At 34.2% G+C, this 25,452-nt stretch overlaps 1 protein-coding gene across 7 annotated transcripts in view; it reads right to left on the bottom strand.

Annotated features, from left to right (window-relative positions):
- Positions 1–25,452, bottom strand: part of RAPGEF2 (Rap guanine nucleotide exchange factor 2) — a 239,589-nt gene that overhangs the window by 107,452 nt on the left and 106,685 nt on the right. For 5 of the 7 annotated variants that reach the window (XM_077761468.1, XM_077761465.1, XM_077761469.1 and 2 more), the window contains exons 5-7: positions 8,145–8,220; positions 6,403–6,570; positions 3,987–4,004 (exon numbers count right to left, since the gene is read on the bottom strand). In XM_077761468.1, the coding sequence (XP_077617594.1) occupies positions 3,987–4,004; positions 6,403–6,570; positions 8,145–8,220 (262 nt within the window). The remainder of the gene's footprint in view (positions 1–3,986; positions 4,005–6,402; positions 6,571–8,144; positions 8,221–25,452) is intronic. The other 2 variants (XM_077761466.1, XM_077761472.1) reach the window with 1 other exon arrangement.

The following is a 25,452-nucleotide window of genomic DNA, read 5'->3' as shown; positions in this document are numbered from 1 at the left end:
TGACACGTTAAAACTGTGATGCAAATATAAAACATCAGACATGCATACAATAACTAGGATCTAGCAATCTGTAGCGTGTGTGTGTGTGTACAGACACACACACACACACGGACGCACACACATTTATTAGTACTATCTAACACTCTCTCTACTCCTCTTTTTTCCATTCTTTACCAATTCAGTTTTCATATTTTGATTGGGCTTTCCTGGATTAAAGAATATCTTCCTTTGAGCCAAGACATTAAGTCTGTTCAAAAAACCATGCCTGATTCCTCAAGGTACCCTGTTTATGAACCTCCACAGTATTGAGAATTCCCTGTATTTTAGTTGCCCATTTATTTATCTATATTACCTATGAAACTAAAAGGACAAGAAGAGCAAAATATGTCTGTCCTGTAGACCTTTATAGCCCTAGAGACCGGCACAAACCTGAAACAAGGTGGGCACTCAATAAATATTCATTAAATTAATAAGAATATGTAAATGAAAATACTGTGCTTTCCTTTCTATGATACAAGAAAGAGAATATCCACATTTTCAGAAACTCCATCCTATTTAATTCACAGAAAGGCACTGATATTATTGAAGACAAAGGCTTTAGCAAACAAATGCCTAATGAATTTAAAGAACAAAAAATGTTGAAATAATTAAGAAATTTCCCCTAGATTTAAATATTTTGTATATAAGCATATAAGCAGATTTTTAAAATATGATATGAATAAATTATGGTCAGGTATAATATAATGTGAACTGATTGTTATAAGTTAAAATTCTAAGACCTTAATATTCTAGGAAATTTAATAAATATACAAGCCACTGATCTATTAGTGACGACATAGTCTCTTCCTATGAAAAGTAGGAAATATTGGGTTAAACTAAGAAGATTCCAGTAAAAAAATTAAATAAATAAGTGAAAAAGCAAAGCCATAAAGTGAGTGAAAATACTATTCCTAATGCAAGAACAACAGCCCATGTCAAAAACACTATTATCACATAAGTGTGCATAATCACACAAACACTAATAAATATCTAATCATTTCTTGAAACTAACCAAACCTACCATAAGTCCTTAACTGAAAATGAAAAACCAACTTAAATCTCTTAAAAAAACCTACTTCAGAGCTATATAAGATATAACCTAGGAATGATTTTATAACCATTATAAGAAATAGAAATTATCTTATAATGCTATAAAGAATAACCTTATAAAAAATGGGACTCACTTCCATAAGCCTCAAGCATGAATCAATCTTATTACACTGGTGCCATTTTATAGATGCTGTATTAACACCGACTATAGCAAAAAAAATTCTTCCCATTATATTTTAATGTTACATTGTATTTAACTTACATTATATTAACTTAATAATTTTATGCAGCATTTTTTATTACCTTTATACATCTGCACCAAGAATCTTAAACTAAGCCTAATCTACTGAAAAATTTAATACATAATTATTAAACAGTGCTCTGACGTATATTTTCATATTGTAGAAAAGGACAACTAAAAAATAGTGTGGGAGATATCTTTTTATATGATCAACGGGTTTCCATTATTTCAAAAATTTTGCATTGATTGAAACTTTATGAATGTGTTTTATGTTATCCTCCTAATTCAAATTTGTATAAAACAGACCCATTCTTTTTGGAGTAAGTAGGAATGGGAGTGGAAAGTCAATCAGAACTTCAAAGCACTGAGAGCATCTTAATTCTTTCAGACTTCCTAGGCTGAAATGTCTGTTGCTAGACATAATTGCCATGTAGCATAGGACAAGTTTTCTTCAGTCTTCAGTCTACTCTCTCTGTACAACTTTTGATCTTCGTAAACTGAGAAGATCTTTTGATCTTTCTAAACTGAATTTAACTTTTTGTTAAAATAAAAAAAAAAAATAGAAGATGGCAGAACAGGTATGTACCAATCTCCCCACCACGCCAGTCAGGTACGTTAAGTCCTCCCCTTCAATATCTTCTAGAATAAATCACAGACTCAGAAGAATCAGTTACCTACAAATGCAGACAGGCAGGGCCTGTAATTATGGGTAAAATAAACAAAATTTTCCCCCTACTGTATTCTGAACCCAAAGACAAAATAAACTTGTCCAAAGTCTCTAAAGAGGCTGACCCCAAACCTTCGCGCCTCTGCCAAGAACCTTATCTAATACCTGCCTCTCTATTATTTTATTCACTCTAAGACTGAAAATCTGTGCCACATCCTATGTTTTGGCAGTCTTAAATACAGCCGCAAACTCAACTCATCAAAATGGAAGAAAACTCTAATGAAAGCCATCTCCAATATTCCCTTCTCATTGAATTTTAAAATGCTTATTCTCGGGGTGCCTGGGTGGCTCATTCGGTTGGGCGTCCGACTTTGGCTCCACTCATGATCTCATGGTTCGTGGGTTTGAGCCCCACATTGGGCTTTGTGCTGACAGCTCAGAACCTATTTTGCATTCTGTATCTTCCTCTCTCTCTGCCCCTCCCCTGCTCATGCTCTGTCTCTCTCTCTCTCTCAAAAATAAATAACCTAAAAAAATGTTTTAAATGCTTATTCTCTCTGCAAACCTCACAAAGTTGCCTTGAAAAAGTGTCTTGAAAACACTCTATATGGACTACCTGTGTACTCATGTTTCTGAAGAAAATTATTACAATCTGTTTTAAACTACTATAATACATCTAACTTTAAGGAGTATACATCAGGGATAGATCATAACTCAGTATACGTTTTAAATTTGATTCCTAGTTCTAAATGGGAATTAGACTAAGTGTTAATTTTTCATATTAAAAAAGAAAGAGATTAATTATATACTGATGTATCTTTTAAAATAACTAAAGTTCTATATTTTGAAGTATACTTTGGCCAGACAAGAGCTCAAAACTCTGGCACAATTAAAAAAAATTACATAATTACATCAACATTTTATTAAATTTAAAAGCTATGAAAATGTTTAAGATTTACCACATCATTTAAAATTTAGCAGTGCTTCTAAAGCTCATACAATACAGCAGTCATGATACCTGTGGCGTTTTAATTATTCTCTTGTACAGAACATAAAGTTACTGACTCATTTTAATTTGAAAACCTATACAAATATTTCATGATTTCAGGCAAGGTTACTATACTAGCCAAAGATATTATATTGACAATAGACTTCTTCTAATGTGAATTAAATTATTCATGATCTTTTTCCTATGCCGTAAGAAAACACAATTGCAAAGTTTTACTAGTTCCTTAACCAATTAATGACCACAGGTGAATAATCAGTTTTTCCTCCTTGACTCCAGGTTCTCTGATAACCCCCAATATGACCCACAATTTCAAAAGAGTAACACTAACAATCATAAATTAGTCATGGGCTGGCATAAAAGAAATGAGCAAAGATATTATGTATTATAGGCTCTTGATTAAAATATAGAATGAAATAAAGCATGAAATCTGGTTAAAAATAAAGTGCAAATAAGAAAACACAAGCCATTTTAAATTCTCATTTCCTTTTTGACTAAGCCTTTATTCTATCTGACTAAAATTTTACTAGTGGCCTCCCAAAATGCTCTTACATTGAGATTTCCTGAAATTTAAAGCTTTTACCTACAGCATTTAAAATATAAATATAAATTCCTAATGGGGTTCCCGTATCTGTCTTTCTTCCTTCATTTCTTTACTTGCAAATCATGTTGGTTACGAGCAGTGCTTCACTCATTCTTAAAAATCAGTGCTTCCACTCATTCTTAAAAATAATTAGGTAATACTTAAGTGGATCTAAGATGCACAAGGTGGACAATTCATCCCTACATCTGCACAAATAAAGCAGCCTGTGGATCACCTAAACAACTCAAAGTTTCACTGTAAGAGATTTTACTAAATCAGGGCAAAATACAAAAGAACAAGACCAAGCCAAACACATCAATATTATAAACTCATTAGTTACAATGCAAACTCACAAATAAACTTGGGTTAGTATTAGGAGACCACACACAAATTACAATACCTGAGATTTAGTGCATTCCTTTGAGCCAAAATGAAATGAGTGCCATAAAGGAGGAAAGGAAAAGATGAACATTATCAGACATGCTATAGTACATCTGCCAAAACGAAGATAATGTTAAAATATAGGTTAAGTATGACCATACAGAATTGGCTATATGTACAATGTTCTCTATGTTTTATAGCCATGCAACTTGAAATGCATTTGAAATCATTTAAAATCACCTGTGAAGTATGATCATGCATCTTCTAAATAAACTTTTCACCCTCAGTCCCACAATACTAGGATTCTTTCAAAAAGAAATATTTCTGTTAAGAGTAAGTAAATATGACTTCTGGCTAATGAAGATTAATAACTTTCATTTCATTCTTTTTATCCTATGGTACCATATATACAAAATAAAATTCTATTGTTTTCATATGTTAAAATCATGTATTTAGGTGAAATAGTAAATATTATATAAATATAATTAAAACACAACTTGCACACAAAAAAAGTATCCAATATTTTCCATTATAACTATGTTATTGCCAATCTGAACTCATTTAGTAAAATTAATACCAACATGTCACATATTAGTAGGCTAGCTCATGATCCATTAGTAATCAAGTTAAACTTTTCATCCTAGTACTGAATATCCCCTCATAAAAGTATCTGTTGACGAGGTACAGTATTTTTTTAAACCATTAAATTTAAAAAAAGTAATCTTGTAATAATAAAAAAATCCTACACATTTTTATAAAACAGATCAAAAAAGGGAAGTCATGCAGGGAAAGTGAGTGAAGTGTGAAGTATTCCATAAAGGGGGAACGCAATGGAAATAAAAGAGAGTAACAGTTATAAAATGATTTCCCCAACTCAAGTGTGAAAAGCAGAACTATAAAGTTAAACCAATCAGCGTTAACACGAAATTTTAAGAAATTCACACTTTCCCTATCTTAGTATGGAATCTGATTTGGAAAAATAATTCCCAAGGAGAAAGAATATTAACAATATTAGTACCAGACTAAAATATTATAATATATAGAACTATTAATATGTACAACTATTTTTAATCCAAATTTCCTTCTCCCAAGATGCTGTATCAACACTAAAAATACTACCTTCTTTTACAGACAATGGTAACAAAAAAACCTTTCATAGTTTTTTTTTAACACCAAATCTCTCCAAAGGACAAACAAAGCTCTCTTTATGATGTGCAAAAAGCAACCCTTCCCAAATGAGCTCAATGAAATGATTCAACTATAAAATTCATGTTAAATTAAAATAGTGCATGGGTAGTGAGAGGAGTAGGCGGGTAGCTGGTGGTCAAAACTCCTTAAATATCCACACAAAAAGAGCTATCAGAAATACAACGTAGAAGTGCAGGTATAAAGTATATCATATCGCTAAAAGTTACTAAAAGTTGAGTATATAATTTTAAGTCTATATATATTTTCCCATGTATTTTGTATTTATACTTATTTGCAAAAAGAAAGAAAGTGCAAGTAAAAACAAATGAGAAATGCAAAATAGCTTTCAATTACCTATTTTTGTTTTTCATATTTTTATTTTAAAATTAATTTCACCTATAATGACTACTCATTTAATGGTCTTATAGCTACAGACAAGCCATCTTTGACTTTACAATGACATATGTAAGAACTCATGTTACTTTTTTATTGAAAATAGAAATCCTGAAATATCTTCTCAACTATTTTGGACTGGCCATGAGGGGAAAGAAGCAGAGTGCAGCTAAGCAGAAAGAAAGAAAGAAGAAACATAAAGTTTTAAAACTGACTATACTGGGGTCTTCTACAATCACTCATTTTCTGTGCCTCGGTTTCCTCAAACATAAAAATAGTTTCTCAAATATTTATGAAATAAATGACGATCGAGTGGGCTGCAGCATTTAAAAGGGTCTTTGAAACTATCAGAAATACATCAGACCATCTTTACATTAGGATTTTTAAAAGCATCCCTTCAAATTATGCTTTCCCTTCATCATACTAAAAACAAAAAGTTCTCAGGAAATTTTTTCACAGTGGTAACACAATGCTATGAAAATAACATAATTTTTATATATCTACCTTTTAAATAAAAAAGTAAGTCTGATACCAGTTATTGGTTAAGGGGTGTAAAATTTTAGACTAAGGCAAGAACTTAAACTATTCCAGTTACAACTGTATAGCTGATCACAAAGCTAACCTCAGAGGACATTTTAAGGAGTAAAAAGGCTAAATAAACAGTGTCTTTTGAAATCTTATTTCAATGTTCTTTAAAACTCTTCATACTATATGTTTCCAGCAAAACCTACACTTCAGATAAGCATATCCCAGAAAGGATTTATTCATCTAACGTAGAAAATGCAAATGTCTTTTCACAAAATCCCCAACAAAAAACTCAAGATAGATAAAAATATTATACTTCAATAACTTACCGTATGATAGCCTCGAGGCAAAGGTGGTTTGCCCACAGGATAAGGATCCACAGTGTCAATAATTGTTTGTCTTTCACCTTTCTGGTTGATTTTTCTAAATCTTCTTCGAGATTGTCGATGAGAAGCTTGACGCTGAAAATATTCTTCATTTTCATCCATATAGTCCACCTGAAAAAAAAAACAACCCCAAAAACATATTTCCTCAAATACAACATTCCATATTAAGATTAGACGCAGTATAAAACTTACAGATAACTCCATATTCATTCATTTAGCAAAGACATTTGTAGACAAACTATCTTTACAGACTAAGCGTTTTTGAACTTTCTGGAACTAATTGGTTTTGAGTAACTTTTCTTTTATGAAGAAGCATTTTCAGTTCCACTTAGGGCAATATGAGTAACTCTTGAATTTCCTGCAGTTTAAAGGGAAGGATATTTTCAGTAATCTTTGTAGTGATTTATTAGTGAAAGAGAACTCACAGGATACATTACTTCGCATTATGAAAGCAACAGTCCCATTGTCTGAACTCTGATGTATATGAGTAAATCTGTAAAACCCCCAAATCCCAAATGACTCAAACGGGACTGCCAGCAGAATGGCTTTGGTTAGGTTACTAGGGTTTCTCTTCCTACTTTCAATCTATGAATTCAGTTTCTTTTTTTTATAAATAGTGTTATTTAAAAAAAATAATTCCTCATTTTCACCATTTTAGAAACTGATGAATGGACCAACTAGCATAAAAGTTACCTCAGGTCAATCCTCATCATACTTATGTAACTACCCACACTTTCTAATCCTAAATCTTCACTCACCACCATGTTACTTTCTTACTTAAGAGTAAATTTAGTGAAATTTTACCAAAGATTTTCACTACCTTTGGCAAGGAAGTTTTCATTCTAATAAATTTCTCTCTTCATCATAAGGGAAAATCCCAAATCTCTGAAAATAGACTTATGGTCTTCTACCAAATACTTTATTAAAAACGAAAAAAAAAAAGCTTCCATCATCTTCTATATTAGGCCAGAAACCTGGGAGACTAGTATGCTGATTAAACACCCTGCTGAGATCTTGATCTCTCATTTTAGCTGAATTGTAGGATTTAAAAAATATATTGACCGGGGTGCCTGGGTGGCTCAGTTGTCAAGCGTTTGACTCTTGATTTTGGCTCAGGTCGTGATCTCACAGTCATGAGATCAAGCCCCACATTAGACATCACACTGGGGGTGGAGCCTGCTTAAGATTCTTTCTCTCTCTTCCTCTGCCCCCTCTCTCCCGCTCGCACACTCTCAAAACATAAAGTTTAATATATATATATCTACCATAAGAGATATACAAAAAACAGGACTTGGTTTCTTTAACTGTTGCCTGAATACATATTACCAAGACTCCTTTGAAGTATCTCACTCATTCCAATTCATATTTAGAGGGCTAAAATCCTCTAATTCAAAGATCCTCCCCAAATTCAATTAAAATGGCACTATCACAGATTGATTAACAAAGTTCAAGCACTAAACATGTAGGCACTCGCCCCTTGAGTCTTCTACCTTTCTCATTTCATTGAATCTTATAAATAATTACAATATTAGGATTATGAACTCAGATTCATAATAATAAAAAATTATGGAATAAATACATAGAGTTATAAAATATATAATACATGATTATAAGTACTGTGTAAAAGTGCTTTTATTTTTGTAATTTTTTTTAGGGAAGAAAAGTCTTCACAAAAGTATTCTTACCACAATCATTTCAGAAGGCTCTAAAACAATGCATTCACAGCCACGCCTAAAGCTTCCTGCAGAACGCTTGCCAAAGCTAGGAAGAAAAAAAAGATTTATGAAATACAAATTGTGAATTTAGGCCAACTCTCCAAATAAATTAAAATAACTAACAAAATAAATAAAAACAAAACCAAAAACAACTGCTGGAGAAAAATAAACCCTTTAATCATTATTTATATAGAACCATTCAAATTCGTAAATTTCAGACATATTTTTGTGAAAAAGTTCAATATCATGTTTCCAGATTAATAATGTAAGTAACAGAACACCAGTATGAACGTGTTTTGTTAGCCTGTTTTACTTTTGTTTGTTTAATTTTATTTATTCTGAGAAAGAAAGAGAGAGAGGGAGAGTGTAAGTAAGCAGGGGCAGGGAGAAGAGAGAGAATCCCAAGTAGGCTCCCCACCAGTAGCAGCAGTGCAGGGCCCAACATGGGGCTTGAACCCATGAATTGTGGGATCCTCACCTGAGCTCAAACCGCGTCAGACAATTAACGACTGAGCCACCCAGACGCCCATATGTTAGGCTGTTTCAAGTTATTCCCAGCTAGGTGAAAACTTAGAATATTCTAATATTCTAATGGGAACTGAATCAATGGCAAGCTATAAAAATATACAAAGTATAAAATGTATATAAAATTTCTTCTATAATTTAATTTGTTTAGTTAAGCATTTCTTTCACCTAAAAAGTATGCTTAATTTTTCCACATTTTCAAATCAACTTATTCTAAGTAAGTTTAAGGACAAGGTATTCAACTTAAAACCTTTTCCTTCAGTCACCTGGGTGGCTCAGTTGGTTGAGCATCCGACTTCAGCTCAGGTCATGATCTCTCGGTCTGTGAGTTGGAGCCCCGCGATAGGCTCTGTGCTGCCAGCTCAGAGCCTGGAGCCTGCTTCGGATTCTGTCTCCCTCTCAACCCCCCGCCCCTCCCCCGCTCACACTGTGTGTCTCTTTCTCAAAAAATAAATGAATATCAAAATAAAATTAAAAAAAAACCCTTTCCTTAATTCAAGTGGATGGACATATTACAAGCCCATTTCTCCTCAAACTTTCCACTAGCAAAGTCAGACATAGCACCTTTGTCCTACCTGTGACAACTCCCACCTTAACACAGCAGCAGATTTATTCTGCCATGCTCTGTGAACACTAGAGCCATGAAGAGAAAATTCTGGTGAAGGTAGGTAGTCCTGACTTGTTCTATTAATATATCACCTATCCCTCCCCAATTCACTACTGCAAAATTCTCCCTTCCCTCCAGTTGACATTTTTAGTAATCATTTTTAATAACCTATATCTGAGAAATAAAATTCTTCCAAAGAACTTTTTTTTAATGCAATTTTTTCCCCAGGTTAATTAATGAATTAGATATTTTGAGTGACTCCTATGGAAATTCTTGCTCCTTTCACAACCTTCTTTATATTGCAGTGGTACACAAAACCTCACATATTAGAAGCCAAACTATGGTTTAAAAAAAGTCATGTGAGATGAAGAAAACTTCTACTCATTTGTAGAGACAGACTAGGTTGCATATAAGTCCTTTCCTGTCCCAAAATTGTTTCTTCAAAAATGGAACTGTACTTGGCATATATCTGAAAAAAACTATTTAAATATTCATCTGTACATTCATATACACATACACAAACATACATATTTCTTTTAAGTGGAAAAATTAGCAAGAAGATATAATAAACCCATCTAGAATGTTATTTAATGTGCAATTAAAGTGACCTAAATCTTTAAGTATTCTTACCTTAGTTTACAATTAAATACCACTAAAATGACATAAAGTCTTCAGTACACACAAAAATTTGTTTCTGGCTTCTGAACTACCTGATTATAGTTTAAAATTTTCACAATGAAGTTTATAATTTAATGATACACTACAAATTAAGAAATAATCTCAATGTGTTAGTAAAATATGTAGCAGGTTTAATCCTGTTACAAGACTAGGTAAAAATATATAAAGTATGTTTAAGGATTAACATTTAATAACATTAAAGTCTAAAGAAACTCACAACTACATAACTTTTTTAGGTCTTTATTTAAATTCCAGCTAGTTAACATACAGTGTAATATTAGTTTCCGGGGTAAATCATAGAGATTCAACACTTCCATATATCAGCCAGTGCTCATCACAAGCCCCCTCCCTAATCCCCATCACCTATTTCCCCCATCCACCAACCCACCTCCCCTTTGGTAACCAGCAGTTTGTTCTCTATTATAACTCTAATTTTTATCCTATTCTATTAAATTATAACACTGGACAACATAATAATAATGTTTTAGAAACATGACCCTGTTTTAAAATTTCAAATATTAAAAAAAACAAATCAAAATGTTTAGAACAGATACAACATGCATGTAATACTTAATAAAAATAACCTGTTAGAAGTGAGTTGCTTACAAACTTTAGCAACAAAAGGGGTAATGTCCACACAAACTATATGGTAGTCACTATTTTATGCCTAATTCTTGCACCAATAACTCACCCTACTTCAGAATTTAAGGTGTAAATCCTTGAACAAATTAGCCATTAGCTCAACAGAATTTTATGGTAGGACAATATTCACATATTCACTTGCATAAACACTATTACTTTGGAGATGAAAAGTTTGCATTCCCTAAAATATGCTATTAAAAAATATCTCCATGAGAGTCTTTTGGGAAATGAGATACACCAGAATCTGACGAAACTCCCTTTGCAGCCACAAAAAACTCAAGTTCTACTGACTATCACAAATACGTGAACCACAGGAAAAATAACACTCGCTCTCAGGTAATTCCTTGAATATACTGAGCGGAAAAGGCAAACCCGCACAGAACACACTCTAGCAAAGGAGAATATGTTATTTCATTTAACCAACAATCTATTACTTCAAACATGGCCAAAAATCCAGAAGTACAATAGCCTCAAAAGAGCCAAAGAGTAGGTCATGAACGCACACACTAGGCCTGATGACTAGGTCTCTTGTCTCTAATGCAAAAATGACTTACTCCTAGCTTCCAAACCAGAAGGTGTAAGGTAGGAATGAACAGAGTATTAAAAAATGCTAGCTAGAAATTCATTAAGTCCACAAAATACGTTTCCTTTTCCTCTGTGATTCTTTTTTTTTAATCACTTATTTATTTGTGTGTGTGTGTGTGTGTGTGTGAGAGAGAGAGAGAGAGAGAGAGAGAGAGAAAGAGCGAGCGAGCGAGCATGAGCTGGGGAGGGTCAGAGAGAGAGGGAGACAAAGAATCCAAAGACAGGCTCCAGGCTCTGAGCTGTCAGCACAGAGCCCTACACAGGGCTCGAACCCATGAACTGTGAGATCATGACCTGAGCCGAAGTCGGATGCCCAACTGACTGAGCCACCCAGGCGCCCCTCCTCTGCGATTCTTTGAAACAATAAATATGTACACAAAAGTAAGTAAATATCATTATTTACTAAGTTTTTAAAAAATTTTGGACCAAGTTCTACACACTGTTTTAAAAACTCAGTTCTGGGAGCACCTGGGTGGCTCAGTCTGTTGAGCGGTTGGTTTCAGCTCAGGTCACGATCTCACGGTTCCTAAGTTCAAGCCCCACATTGGGCTCTGTGCTGACAGCTCAGAGTCTAGAGCCTGCTTCAGATTCTGTGTCTCCCTCTCTCTCTGCCCTTCCCCTACTCACACAGTCTTTCTCTCTCTCTCAAAAATAAACATTAAAAAATAAAAATTAAAAAATAAAAACTCAGTTCTGAAACATAAGTATAGAGCTAAAAAAGGAAACCAGATAGCAACATATAACAGATAAGACCCACCCTAGATGATATTGAGATCAATTCTTTAAAATATTTTAAATGATTTAGTGGAAAGAAATGGAGAGAAATCTGCAGGCTTGCAAATGACACAGATGTTTAGACAGTAAAGCACAAAACAAAGCCAGTAAGAATAAAGTACAGACATTTCAGTTTTAGTTTTATGTGAGTGCAAGAAAGCAGTAATCAGAGGATCCACTCTATACAATGAAATATCCTATGTGAACAGTAATGAAATGTACACACCATTTAATATGACATTAAACAATAAGGGATTCTCATGTTTTAGTTAAAAGACATAAATGAAAATTAGAAGTCTTTAAAGCACTAGCACAGTAAGCTGCTAACATAATAAATAACAAATAGTACACAAAAACACACCTCAAAATGATGAATACACTAGGAGGTAATTTTTAAAATAATCTTTTAATGTTTTTTATTTATTTCTGAGAGAGAGAAAGAGAGACAACATGAACAGGGCAGGGTCAGAGAGAGGAGACACAGAATCTGAAACAGGCTCCAGACTCTGAGCTAGCTGTCAGCACAGAGCCCAACGCGGGGCTCGAACCCACGAACCGCGAGATCATGACCTGAGCCGAAGTGAGATGCTTAACTGACTGAGCCACCCAGGCACCCTGGAAGTAATTTTTAAAAATGAAAATTACTATACCTTACTCATACCAAACCATGTAAAACCTATGATTCAGTACTTTCCTAGCAAAGTTTCTAAGGGGAAAAACACAGAACTGAAAAGTTTCCAACAAAAAAATTAAGGAATTCCAAAGGGCTTTTTCTAAGATCAGAGGCACAAATTTAAAACAATACTTCTTCAGTCTTATTAATGCCAGCTGAAAGCTGGTATCATTTAAGTTTCTAAAATCATTATTTAAGAAAATTTATAAATGACACAAATTAAATAAGAACATGGGTAGGGTAACTTAAAAAAATATACCTATAATCCTTAAGGGTTTCAAGAAAAGTCATAAATTTAGAAGTCAGAAGAATTAGGGGGGAGTGGAGGGAGGGAAGGAAGAAAAGTTATAAATCAGTAAGGATTATTTCAAAGCTATGTGACTGTATTCTGCTCCAAATGCTCCTTGGTGCCGCTGCAGAAATGGGCAATTAGTCCTATTAAATGTATTCTTTTTTTATTATTGTTAAGCATTACAAGAGACTACACAAAGCAATCTATAGATTCAATGCAATCCCTATCAAAATCCCAAAAAGCCAGTTCATATAAAATTGCAAGGGGCCTACTTAGCCAAAAGACTGACACTTTTGATCTCAAAACTTACATCAAAGCTATAGTAATCAAAACAGTGTGGTACTGGCTTAAATACAGACGTATAAACCAATGAGATAAAATTGAGAGTCCAGAAATAAACCCATGTATCTACAGCTAACTGATTCTAACAAGGGTGCCAAGCTCAGTCAATGGGGGAAGAACAGTCCCTTCAACAAATATGCTGGGACAGCTGTATTTCCACATAAAAAGAAGAAGTTAGATCCATACCTCTTACCACATACAAAAATTCACTGAAAATGGATCACTGACCTAAACTTATAAAGTCCATACAACTAAACTCTTAGGGGGAAAAATGGTATAAATTTAATGACATTGGATCTGGCAATGGATTTTTCCCCCTTGCTAGTTTTTATTTAAATTCCAATTAACATATAGTATAGTACTAGTTTTAGGTGTAGGATTTGGTGATTCATCACTTACATACATAAGTGCTCATTGCAACCCTCCTTAATACCCATCGCCTATTTAATATATCCCCTGCCCACTTTCCCTCCAGCAACCCTCAGTTTGTTCTCTATAGTTAAGAATCTGTTTTATGATTTGGCAATGGATTCTTTTTTTTTTTTTAATTTTCTTAATGTTTTTATTTATTTCTGAGAGAGAGAGAGAGAGAACGCGAGAGAGCGAGCAGGGGAGGGGCAGAGAGAGAGGGAGATACGGAATCTGAAACAGCCTCCAGGCTCTGAGCTAGCAGTCAGCACAGAGCCCAACACGGGCCTTGAACCCATGAACCATGAGATCATGACCTGAGCCAAACTTGGACGCTTAACTGACTGAGCCACCCAGGCGCCCCTGGCAATGGATTCTTAGTATGACACTAAAAACATAAGCAGCAAAAGGAAGATTAAAAACTTATGTGTATCAAAGGACATGATCAAGAAGCTGAAAAGACAATCTACAGAATTGGGAGGAAATATTTGCAACAATACATTTGAGAAGTGCTTAATTATTCAGAGTATATAAAGAACTCCTACAATTCAACAACAAAAAGACAAACCGCCTAATTAAAAAAATGAGCAAAGTACTTGAATAGACGTTTCTCCGAGAAAGTATACAAATGTCTAGTAGACACTTGAGAAGCTGATCTACATCCTGAGTCATTAAAGAAAAGGAAATCAAAACCACAATGAGATACTATTTCACACCTGATGCTATATGTGAATGAGATACTAAGATAACTAATGGTTATAATTTTTTTAAAAAAATAGCAAGCGTTAAGGAGGATACAGAGAACTTGGAACTCTTGTATTTTGCTGGTAGTAGTGTAAAGTGGTGCAGTCACTGTGGAAAACAGTTTGGTGCTTCCTCAAAAAGCTGAACAAGAGAATTACCATATGACCCAGCAATTCCATTCCTAGATAAATACTTAAAAATACTGAAAACAAGGACTCAAACAGACATTTGTACACCAAAGTTCACTAAAGCATTATTCACAATAGCCAAAACATGGAAACAACACAATGTTGATCACTAGATTAATATATAAACAAAATGTGATAAATACATACAACGGAATATGATTCAACCACTAAAAGGACTGAAGTTCTGATACATGCTACAGCCTGGATAAGCCTTGAAAGTATTGTGCTAAGTTCAATAAACCAGTCACAAAATGACATATGCTGTAAGATTCTACTTAAATGAAATATATAGAACAGGAAAATTCATAAAGACAGAAAGTAGACTACAGATTATTGGGGGTTGTAGGAATGCTCAATGTTTACAGAGTTTCCATTTGGGGCTATGAACATAAAGTCTGGAAACAGGTAGTGGTGATGGTTGTGCAGGTATGATAGTAATTAATGCCATTGAATCATACGCCTTAGTTAAATAGCTGGGGCTCAGACAGAGGAGCATGCGACTCTTGATCTCAGGGTTGTGAGTTCAAGCCCCATGTTGAATGTAGAGATTATAAATAAACAAACAGACATTTAAAAAATAGCTAAAACAGCATATTTTATATAAGAATAAAAAGATTGAGTTTCTTGGCAAAGACTTGGGACTTGAATAAGAAAATATAAAGATACTACTTTGACCAAATAATAGCAAATCTTAGAGACAAAGAGTTAACTTTGATGATGGAATTATACCACCGACATGCCTGGAATTGACCTCTTTTCTACATTAATTAGCAATGAAGTGAGAGAAGTTGTGAGTGCAAGTGGAACCAGGAAGAAATGGGGAGAAGGTAAACAAATATTACTGAAATATTTTTGAAGAGTCAGTTATGCCTACATTCTACTTTCATCCAGCATTAATCCCATTTTTATATTATCACTAGCCATAAATTTGAGAGTAGTGACACCCTAGCCCCATCACCACAATTCTGCTTCCTATTCCTCTTCCAAATACTCTCTGGACCCATACAACAGAATCAATATAAACTTTGTAATCAATACTGAGCTTACAAAAAACTCACTAAATATAAGCCACTGTTCTTATATAGTTTGTATGTAAGAATGTATGTATGTTCTACAAAAGATGAGTACACAGGGAAGTTGTGAATACAGACAGAATAGTGAGTACCATGAGTTTAATAAAAAAGACTGTCGTCGCATGTGCTTCCTACAATTGCATATCAAAACCAAAATAGATTTGTAGAATTTCAGAGGTAAGAAAAAAAAAAAAAACTTGGAAAATCCTATAGTACAGTGTCTCTTGGCATTTTTTTCTTCAGCTATAATCCAAGGTACTTCATTCAAAGGTCCTCAAACATTTATATTTTAAATAAAGTCCCTAAGTGTTAGTATGTGTGACCAAAGCACTCTCCCTGTAAGAACTGACCCTTTAATTCCATTTTTATTTCACAATTGAAGAAACTTAGCCAACCTATCTAAGGGAAAGTTAAATGAGATGCCCGAAATCACAATCAGATTCCATAATACAGGATCTTGTCATACTACACTGGCCTTCCCTTTTCTCTTGCTTTCTGCTATAGCCCTCTTCCTCATTCAAAAACAAACTCTAGTCTTTGGTAAGCTTGCCATTTATGAGGAAGAATCCCCAGACCTCCTAAGGAATATTGTTACATTGTATCACATTTACCCATAAAGCACAAACCCAATGACAAGTGGAGAGCAGAACTTGGTTAAAAGGTACATTCTCAGACTGGCTAGGCTCACTCACTGCCTAGTTGAGGGAAAAAGACAAATCAGCTTTTGTAATTCAGAAGGCAATTCAAATTCAGCAAAATTACACATGACCATTGAGGGCTTGAGGGTTACCCTGGAATAGGCAAAGATCTGAATGTCAAATCTATAAAAACCACGCTTCTCCAGGCAGCTGCTGCCAGAACTTCAACTTTAGAACATCTGTTTCTTTGAAACGGCACTCATAATACTACATACCATGATAAACAATGATATTTTTGAAGTTTAAATTTCTTAATTTTTAAAGTGACATCACTTTATTTTTAAACTTTGAACTAAATTATTAAAAAAAAAAACTAATTCCTCTCTCTTGAGAATTTCAGTCTTTCTATGTATACACATAAATACAAATACATATGTATAATAACTTTCAAAAGCAAGAAAGATGTAGGTAACAGTTATCAATGAGACTGGGCCTGAATATTTAAAAACGTTTTAGCCCTTTCTATACTAGATACCAAACAGTCTTTCACTATAAAGTTATAAAGTCAGAGAGCTATAAAGTCAGAAGCTATAAAGTCAGAGAGAAAGATATAGGGAGATATGAAGTATGCTATATGTGTTTTAAGAATGATGATAGTCTTCTGGTTCTACATAGTATGAAAATTTAATTACTACAGCCTATTTTAAATCCTTCTAAAACTGTTCTGTATAAATACACTGTACAGTTTGGCTTTCAACTATTAACCTCAATATAATTTCAGAATGTCCTTATAATCTTATATTAAACAACCATAGAAGACAACTAAAAGTGATGCAGGTTTACTTTTGGTCAATATATCGGTTCTCTGCACTATTAAAAAAAAAAAAGAAAAAAGTTAAAACTCACATAAATGGTTACTAAAAAGTCCACTTACAGCGTAACAAGCAGGTTATTCCTAAATACTCATACTCCTTAAGTACAACTAATTTAGGAATGGTTGCTCCAAAAACAGTTTAACAATCCAAACTTTCATTCACATTAAGATTCTGTATAGAACAAATTTAAAAAGTAAGAATTACAAATTGTTGTAAAATTGAAGTAAGCTAACTTCAATATTTTTTACAAGTGCATAATGCAATGACTTCATAGTACTAAAAATATGCAGACAAAAATTACTAAAAACAATGTCTTCTATATAGTGTAAAACACACACAATTTTAATAGCGTGATAAACTTTCTTTCAAGTTCAAGACCCACAACAAGAAAGCACAAATGTCTGAAAATATAAAGTCTTACCTAGTTTTCATAAATGCCTTTGGTAATGATACACCAGACAGGGTACTGCAGGGTCTTTCTCTGGTAGGGCTGTCCTGTCCTAACTTTCTGTGACCACATTTTCCCCACCCACGTTGAGTCAGGAGTATTTTCCACCAGTGTAAGTTTCCACGAAAGGCAGTTGCTGAACACAGAAGCTTCTTCTATCAGTGTCCCTAAACTTGCCCTTTGTATGGGCCTCCACATTCTTGTACGTCAGAACTGCCCAGTGGAATGCAATTCCTCAGTATTGGAATGTAAACTTATTCATGTCAGGCTATACCCAGCAAGGGAATACACAGCAATCAAACTGAGATTATACTGGTGGGCATTCCCAATTTATAAAATGATTTAAAATGTAACACTTTAAAAATACCAATTTTCCATACCTTATTTCTGGATAATGATAAGTAGTTACTAAATTTCACTTCCTTCCTTAAGAATCTAAATAAAATGACTGAACTGATGCTCCTAAATCAAAATCAATCTACTTATTTAGGGCTCACTATATATTCATTCATATGACACTGCCTTTAAATAGAAGAATATCAACTTTAGAGGGGGAAAAAAATCTAACAAGTAACTGCTGATGCCATCTATCCCATTCTCAATCAGTAGAATATTCAGGAGTAAATTTTAATATAAGTATAAAAGGAACATCATCTGAAAAATTAGCATAAAAATGCATTTCATCTTTTAAAATATTTTCCTCATTCATTAGCTTAACCAAAACGGAAAAAAAAGGTTACAGCTATTTAAAACAAAAGCATACACACACCAAGTATACTACATATAAGTTACATATGTGTGTAAATTACCAACTGTTTCTAAAGCATGGCCTTTAACAAGCTCCTATTTCAGAAATAACTATTTGGGAAAACTAAATACACATTTAAGAGTCTTTAAATTTCATTCAAGGCTCATTTAGAAATAAATATTCTAACAATCATCACCCTGCACAAATTAAGAGAGGTGGATTGCTCCATGGCAAATCTCAACATTTAAACTTTGCTTAAAATACAGCACAAGAAAAAAAATTACAAGGGAAGGCCTCGTAAGCTGTGTTTTTTTCCTCCACTCTGTTCAGTAGCCTGTTGTCTATTTAAGTATGAGAGAAGTACTAAACACTTGATATTTAAACTATTAACATTTTAATCCTTTAAAAATAAAAAATCTAACCTGCCCTGTCTTCAAAATCTTTGACGCACCAATAACAGCAATAGCAATGCCACCTTCTATCTGAGCTCTTTTCTCTGCGGCAATGAGCACTCCCCATTTCCCTGTGTGTTTTCTCGCAGTGAGTCCATGCGGCCGTAGCTTGTGCAGAAAGCCAACATTCCTTCTGAAGGCTAATTTCCTGCTTCGATGACCCACCCACCCTCCTGGCTGCAGTTATGTGTTACGCATGTTGTATGGGCACTGTTTCCGCATACCAGCCTCATGACCTCAGCGGCTGCCTGACAGATGCTCTTTTATCAATTTCTATTAATTAATTATCTACCCTCTTGTAAGTCAAGGGCAAGTTGGGAAATCTGCAATGTCTGCTCTCCTATGAGTCTCCAAGGTCAAATGTTTAGATGTGCTCAGCAATGCAATTTTGTTATTAGAATTTATCTAAGCTGTACTACACACATTGCTTTCCACCAAAGGGATGCTAAATTGTATACTTGGCTTGAGGGATTATCATGGAGGAAAAAAAAGCAGCATACATTTAAATCAAAACAACGTGGGAAAAGTTGAAAGAGGCTGCTTTTGGTCTTGCTTATCCCTTCAAGAGAAAAAAGGTCAATCTTACCTCTGGGTGAAGAGACCAAGCAGTTTTTTCTCTCTTGCCACAATCTACACCAGCAAAGGGCAGTGGTGTGATGATGACTACACTTTGGTAGTGTCTATGTCCTCGTGACCCAACTGCTACAGAACAGCTCAGCTAAATTGATCTGCTGCTATCAGTCTACACAGTGGCACAAACAGGTCTCTGCTGATCACAGTGCTTTGTACGCAGATGGTGGCTGATCAGTTTGTATAGAAGTTATGGTCCATAACAGCCTTCCCCTTCAGCATGGAGACATGCCTTATCCAAAATGCCTTTGTGAAAAGTTCACCATTTCACTGTGCAAAGCTCATCGTGCATGAGTTGAAGAGACAAGGAAGCTTAACCCTAACATGTTAACTAAAAATGACCTAATTTTCATAAAATTCATTAAAGAGGTAAAATAAACAATTACATTAAGAAATCAACAAATAGATCTATGTAACTTGTTAACGAGAAAAAATGGTAGATGAATTCAAATGAATAATTCAAAGTGGCCCCTCACCAGTAAGAAACTGAAATGATCTCAAAAATCAAACAAGATCTCAAATAATGGCAACCAGGCATCTGATATTCTTTAAAGGCTACGTGAATGGCATCCATACCTAGCCACTAACCTCCCCCAAATCTGCCATATACCATAAATGAAGTTGAAATAGGAGGCAAGTCTTTGTAAGACAGGACCTAAAAACAATACCTCAGGGGTCACTCGAATGATACCACATTCATAACATTACTGGAAGTTAAAAAAACACATTGACAAGAAAGGAAAAGCATAAGCCCACAAATACATGTAACTTCTTAAAAGACATTAAGTAATAAAATGTCCACTGATTTAGTTCATCTGAATAAAACGTGGACATTTTTCACAAGCTATATTTAGTTTGTTTTATCTTGTTTCATAACTAATTGTTCTAATTCTACCAGTAAGTAGACAACTCTGACAACATTGTTTAACTTGTTTCAGATCCTCTCAGATAGACTGAAGTAGTAAAAACTTACTACTTATCATCAAAAGTAAAATATTTAGGAATAAATTTAATGAAGATATTATGACCTGTACACTAAAAATTACAAAAAGAGTACTTAACCACGCAAAGGGAAATAATAGAAGATTTAAATAAATTATGAAATATACCATGTTGGATAGTTCAATCTTATTGAGAGTAAATCTTCCCAAATTGATCTTTAGATTCAGTGCAAATCCAACCAAATCTTACCAAACTTTGGACACTGACAAGCTGATTTTAAAATTTATATGAAGAGGCAAAGACACAGAAGAATGAAAACAATTTTAATAAAGAACAAAATTGGAGATTTATGCTGTATGATTTCAAAGGCTACTATAAAGCTACACAATTAAAGACAATATGGTATTTATTGGTATAAGAACTGATGTAGATCAACAGAACAGAAAAGAGATTCCAGACACAGACCTTTTTAGTGGATAAAATCCAATTTTTAAAAACACTCTTCTAAATGGGTGAACTAACATTTTACCTAAAAAGATACATGAACAGCCAATAAGCTGCATAATAATATATATTATATAATAATAATGCATAATAAAGCCACAGTGAGATTATCACCACATATCTGCTAGAAAGGCTAAAATTAAAAAGACTAACAATACCAAGGGTTGGGGAAGATATAAAGCAACGAGAATTCTCATAACCTGTTGGGAATGCAAAATGTTACAGCTATTATACACAACAGTATGGCAGTTATTTATACAATTAAACATACATGTACCATATAACCCAGCAAATTCACCCCTAGGTATTCAAAAAGTAATAAAAATATACATCCAGACAAAAAGATGTTCATGAATGTTGATAGAAGCNACAAACCGTGAGATCATGACCTGAGCCGAAGTTGGATGCTTAGCCGACTGAGCCACCCAGGTGCCCCATTTTCAAATTATGTTTTGCAAAAGATTAAAACTACTTCGTTTACAGAGCTCAACAGAATTTATGAAATCTGGCAACCACTTAAAATGAGAATTGGTTACATGTTGAATGGTTTGCTTAAAAGAGGCCATGAGAGGGCGTGCCTTGGTGGCTCAGTCAGTTATGCGTCCGACTTCGGCTCAGGAAATGATCTCACGGTTTGTGGATTCGAACCCCGTGACCCACTCTGTGCTGACAGCTCAGAGCCTGGAGCCTGTCTTCAGAGTCTGGGTCTCCCTCTCTCTCTCTGACCCTCCCCTGCTTACGCTCGCTCGCTTGCTCGCTCACTCTCTCTCTCTCTCAAAATAAATACATTTTAAAAATTAAAAAAAAAAAAAAGGCCATGAGATAATTCTGCATGAAAATGGGCAGCAAACCAAAATGTTAGTTGTCAAAGCCTGTCCCTATATCCTTCTGACCTTATAAGGATCTCATTTTTGTTTATGTATTCTCCCTATTTACCTACCTTTCACCCTACACTACCCCATCTCCAAAGCGTTTCAGGGGACTCAATGCCCAGGTTCTCTTTACATCTCCTGTAGCTCCCCCTGTCTGTCAAAGCATGTACCACAACAGGCTTAATAACAAATATATTCAACTCTGATATCCACCCGCTTCATTCCCTCCAGATTTGGTTACAGCTGGCAAAGGCATCACACTACCAGACATGCAAGTTCCAAGCACTGGAATCATCTTTTACTCCATCTTTTCCCTTGTCTGTAATTTCGGTCTCTATATGCCATCAATTAGTCCTTCTAAATTACACTGACACATGACCCATCTTCTTCTATTTCCCTGAAAATACTAGTCAGGCCCTTAACTTTGACACAGCAAGGCTACTGAGATAGGATTCCTGTCTTGGTTTCAACTTTGCCAAATCTTCCATGATCTTCTCATTCTACTGATCTTAAAACTTCAGTGGCTACACATCAGTTTCATAGTCATTAGCCCGGCCTCTCAGTTCACATCCAACTGACCACTTGCTTGTAAACTTAGAAAACAAGAGCACAAGTTCCAATCCATATTGTAGTGAGTGAAAATCTCTATAGAGGCCTGGGCCTCAGGATTTTACTCATTCTAAGCCAGGTGAATCTACTAACTAGCCCACGTTAGAAACCTCTGCTTTGGTCAGTTACCTTTCATAATCTTGCCCTATGTTATCTTCTAACCATCTTCATTGCCAAACATGAGGGCTCTAATCCAGTGTCTTTTCTACTTATTGGCCCACAAGCACATTCTTAGATAAATTAAAATCCATACTTCTCAGGCGGGAGTAGTTATCAGCCAGTTCTTCTCTACTATTTTTGAAGAACTATAATTACTTGATACTCCGACATAGATAATCAATGAAAAATTCCTCTGCTTTAGTCACAGGGATGTTTCCATACACAAAATTAACTGTATATAAGTGTTTTTTAAAGTTCACTTAACAGATGTCAATCATACAATTTTTTTAAAAAGTTCACTTAAATGGGATAATGATTATAAAACCTAGAAGACCCTAATCACAGTTAAGTCTTCATTCTGTATTTCCAAATTTACGTCAGTTAAAAATCAAGATCAGGTGACAACGGGGTAAACTGAAATGGTGTCAAAATTCTGAGTAACAAGGAATTATTATTTTTGACTATATAGACAATCATGGCAGCAGACCTCTACAATATATATATAGAGAGAGATATAAAGAACATATATAGGTATAGACATAGATATATTGTGTATTATATATGATTTAGAATGATGAAAATTAAATACTTAGTTTTTCTACTTGTAAAACTAAAGTGTAAATACTTAATGATGGTTTTCTAAATTCATCTTAATAAAGCAAAAAATAACAAAAATAAAACATAGGAGAGTGTTTGACAGATTTTGACCACTGCCTCAATATTTTAAATCATCCGAAAATGTTTAAATTAGGAAATAAACATTAATAAAGATGATAAACTAAAGTTTTATAGCTCTACAACATAAAGATATCAATAAAAGACAAAGTAAAAATAGTCCTGAAATATATGACTCAAAAAAATTCAGATAACCAAATAACTATGAAAATACACTTACTTAATGTTTATAGAGATCTATAACACATAAATGTGAAATACTAGAAATTATATTTTATATTTCATTCAAAAAACACATATCCTCTATAAAGACACAGATATGTGACAAAATAAGAAACAGCTAAGGAATTTTTTTTTTATTTTGAACTTATAGTTTAATATTCTCATCACTAATAAATATTAAAGATAGTTTTTAAGTACACATTACATTCATTTAAATTCTAATATAAAGATAGTACACAAAATAAAATGAAATAATAGCTTAAGGTGTATTTCTTAATTCTTGAAGTGCTTTTAAGCAATTTTCAGTACATTAAAAAAATCAACTGGGGTAATAGAATAAATAATAGAATAAAGTCAGTTTCCATAACTCAAATATATGATTTTGTATTCCTTTATGTATATATATATACATACACACACACACGCATATATNTGAAATAAGATTAACTGGAAATTATTATTTTAATAAAGATATTCCAATTTCACCATGTATGATTTGCTTCGTACCGCAATCTTTCTCTTACTAATAACATTCTTACTCTTATTTTCTGTTGGTCTTCCCAACAGTCAAAGTATGCTATTTTAAAAAAAAAAAAAAAAATTTTTTTTTAGGGGCACCTAGGTGGCTCGGTCAGTTAAGCACCTGACTCTTGATTTTGGTTCAGAAGTTGACACTCCTGTGTCAGAGTCTGCTTGGGATTCTCTGTCTCCCTCTCTCTGCCCCCTTTCTTGCTCCCAAGCACATGCACGATCTCTCTCTCTCAAAAATAAATAAGCATTTTTAAAAAACAAATATGGTTGCTACATATTTTAAGACACTGAATTGATACAGGTGAAATGGTAATTCACACATCCCTCCAAACCAAGCCTCCCCCAAAGCAACTGTGGTACAAACATGGGGTGTGAGTTCCATTACACTCAGCAGCAGATAGGCAAATCTAGATTTTTACAGAGAAAAATACAGTATTTCATTGACACACACATCAGGCTTTAAAACCTTTATGAAATATTATAATTGCTTTTGCAAGAGAGACCCAAACATCACTAAAAAGGAATTCTAAGGTGAACTCACACTCATTTTACACCAAGGATCACAAATGACAAATTCCTTGACTGAAGATTTCAAGAATCCTTATCATTAAGACTACTTACTTTAAGACACTACCAATGCCAGTTTTCCAAGGACTATAAAAGCCTGCGCTTATATGTGCAGCGTATCTGTGAAGTTGTAGTTATGGCAACCAAATTCCCAACTTGATCCAGCAACTGAACTCCCTCTCTAGAGAGGTGTTTTGCTCTGTGCATCAGGTATCCCATCAGAATATGATCTAAACAGGGTAAGGTTGATCTAAAAGCTGCTCAAAATCATGTTAGCTTTCCAGGATGAAGACATTTCATGCTGAAGCAGAAAGTACAACTAATAGCTGAAGGGGGAACAGTTTAATATATTCCACTGGTTCCTTTACACATCTTACTCTATTCTGTCAATTTAGAGATCCCCCTTATTTCAAATTTAATGCAGGATATATTTAGATCAACTGCAACTAAACTCTCGTTTCAATATTATCAACTGTAGTCAAACCAAGCTCATATCTGTTTCATAATTTTATCTGCCTTACTTGTAACTCTTTCCCAACATTGCCTTAAAATTTTTAATATATATTTTTACCTTACCTGTGTGTGTCAGGGGAATAGCTGGACTCAGGTCAACTTTAGATACGACAAGTAGAAATTATAGATGATGTAAGACCTGAAGCAGTGTGGGTAAGCTGGTGAAGAGTATGATCCTAGGGCTGAGGGGAAGAATGATCTAACAAAGAAAGATAATGAGCAAACTAGGAGGGGAAACTGAAGACCAAGCACAATAGAGAGTATTGATTGTCTATGCCAACATCCATTCTCCTCCTTCTTCTTCGAAGGATATTTAGAGATGCCTGGGTGGTTCAGTGTTGCTTCAGCTCAGGTCATGGTCT

The sequence above is a fragment of the Crocuta crocuta genome, unplaced genomic scaffold, assembly GCF_008692635.1.
Source record: "Crocuta crocuta isolate KB4526 unplaced genomic scaffold, BGI_CrCroc_1.0 scaffold422, whole genome shotgun sequence".
Taxonomy (NCBI): domain Eukaryota; kingdom Metazoa; phylum Chordata; class Mammalia; order Carnivora; family Hyaenidae; genus Crocuta; species Crocuta crocuta.
The sequence above is the reverse complement of the archived record's forward strand: the minus strand, read 5'-3'. Positions and strand labels throughout refer to the sequence as shown.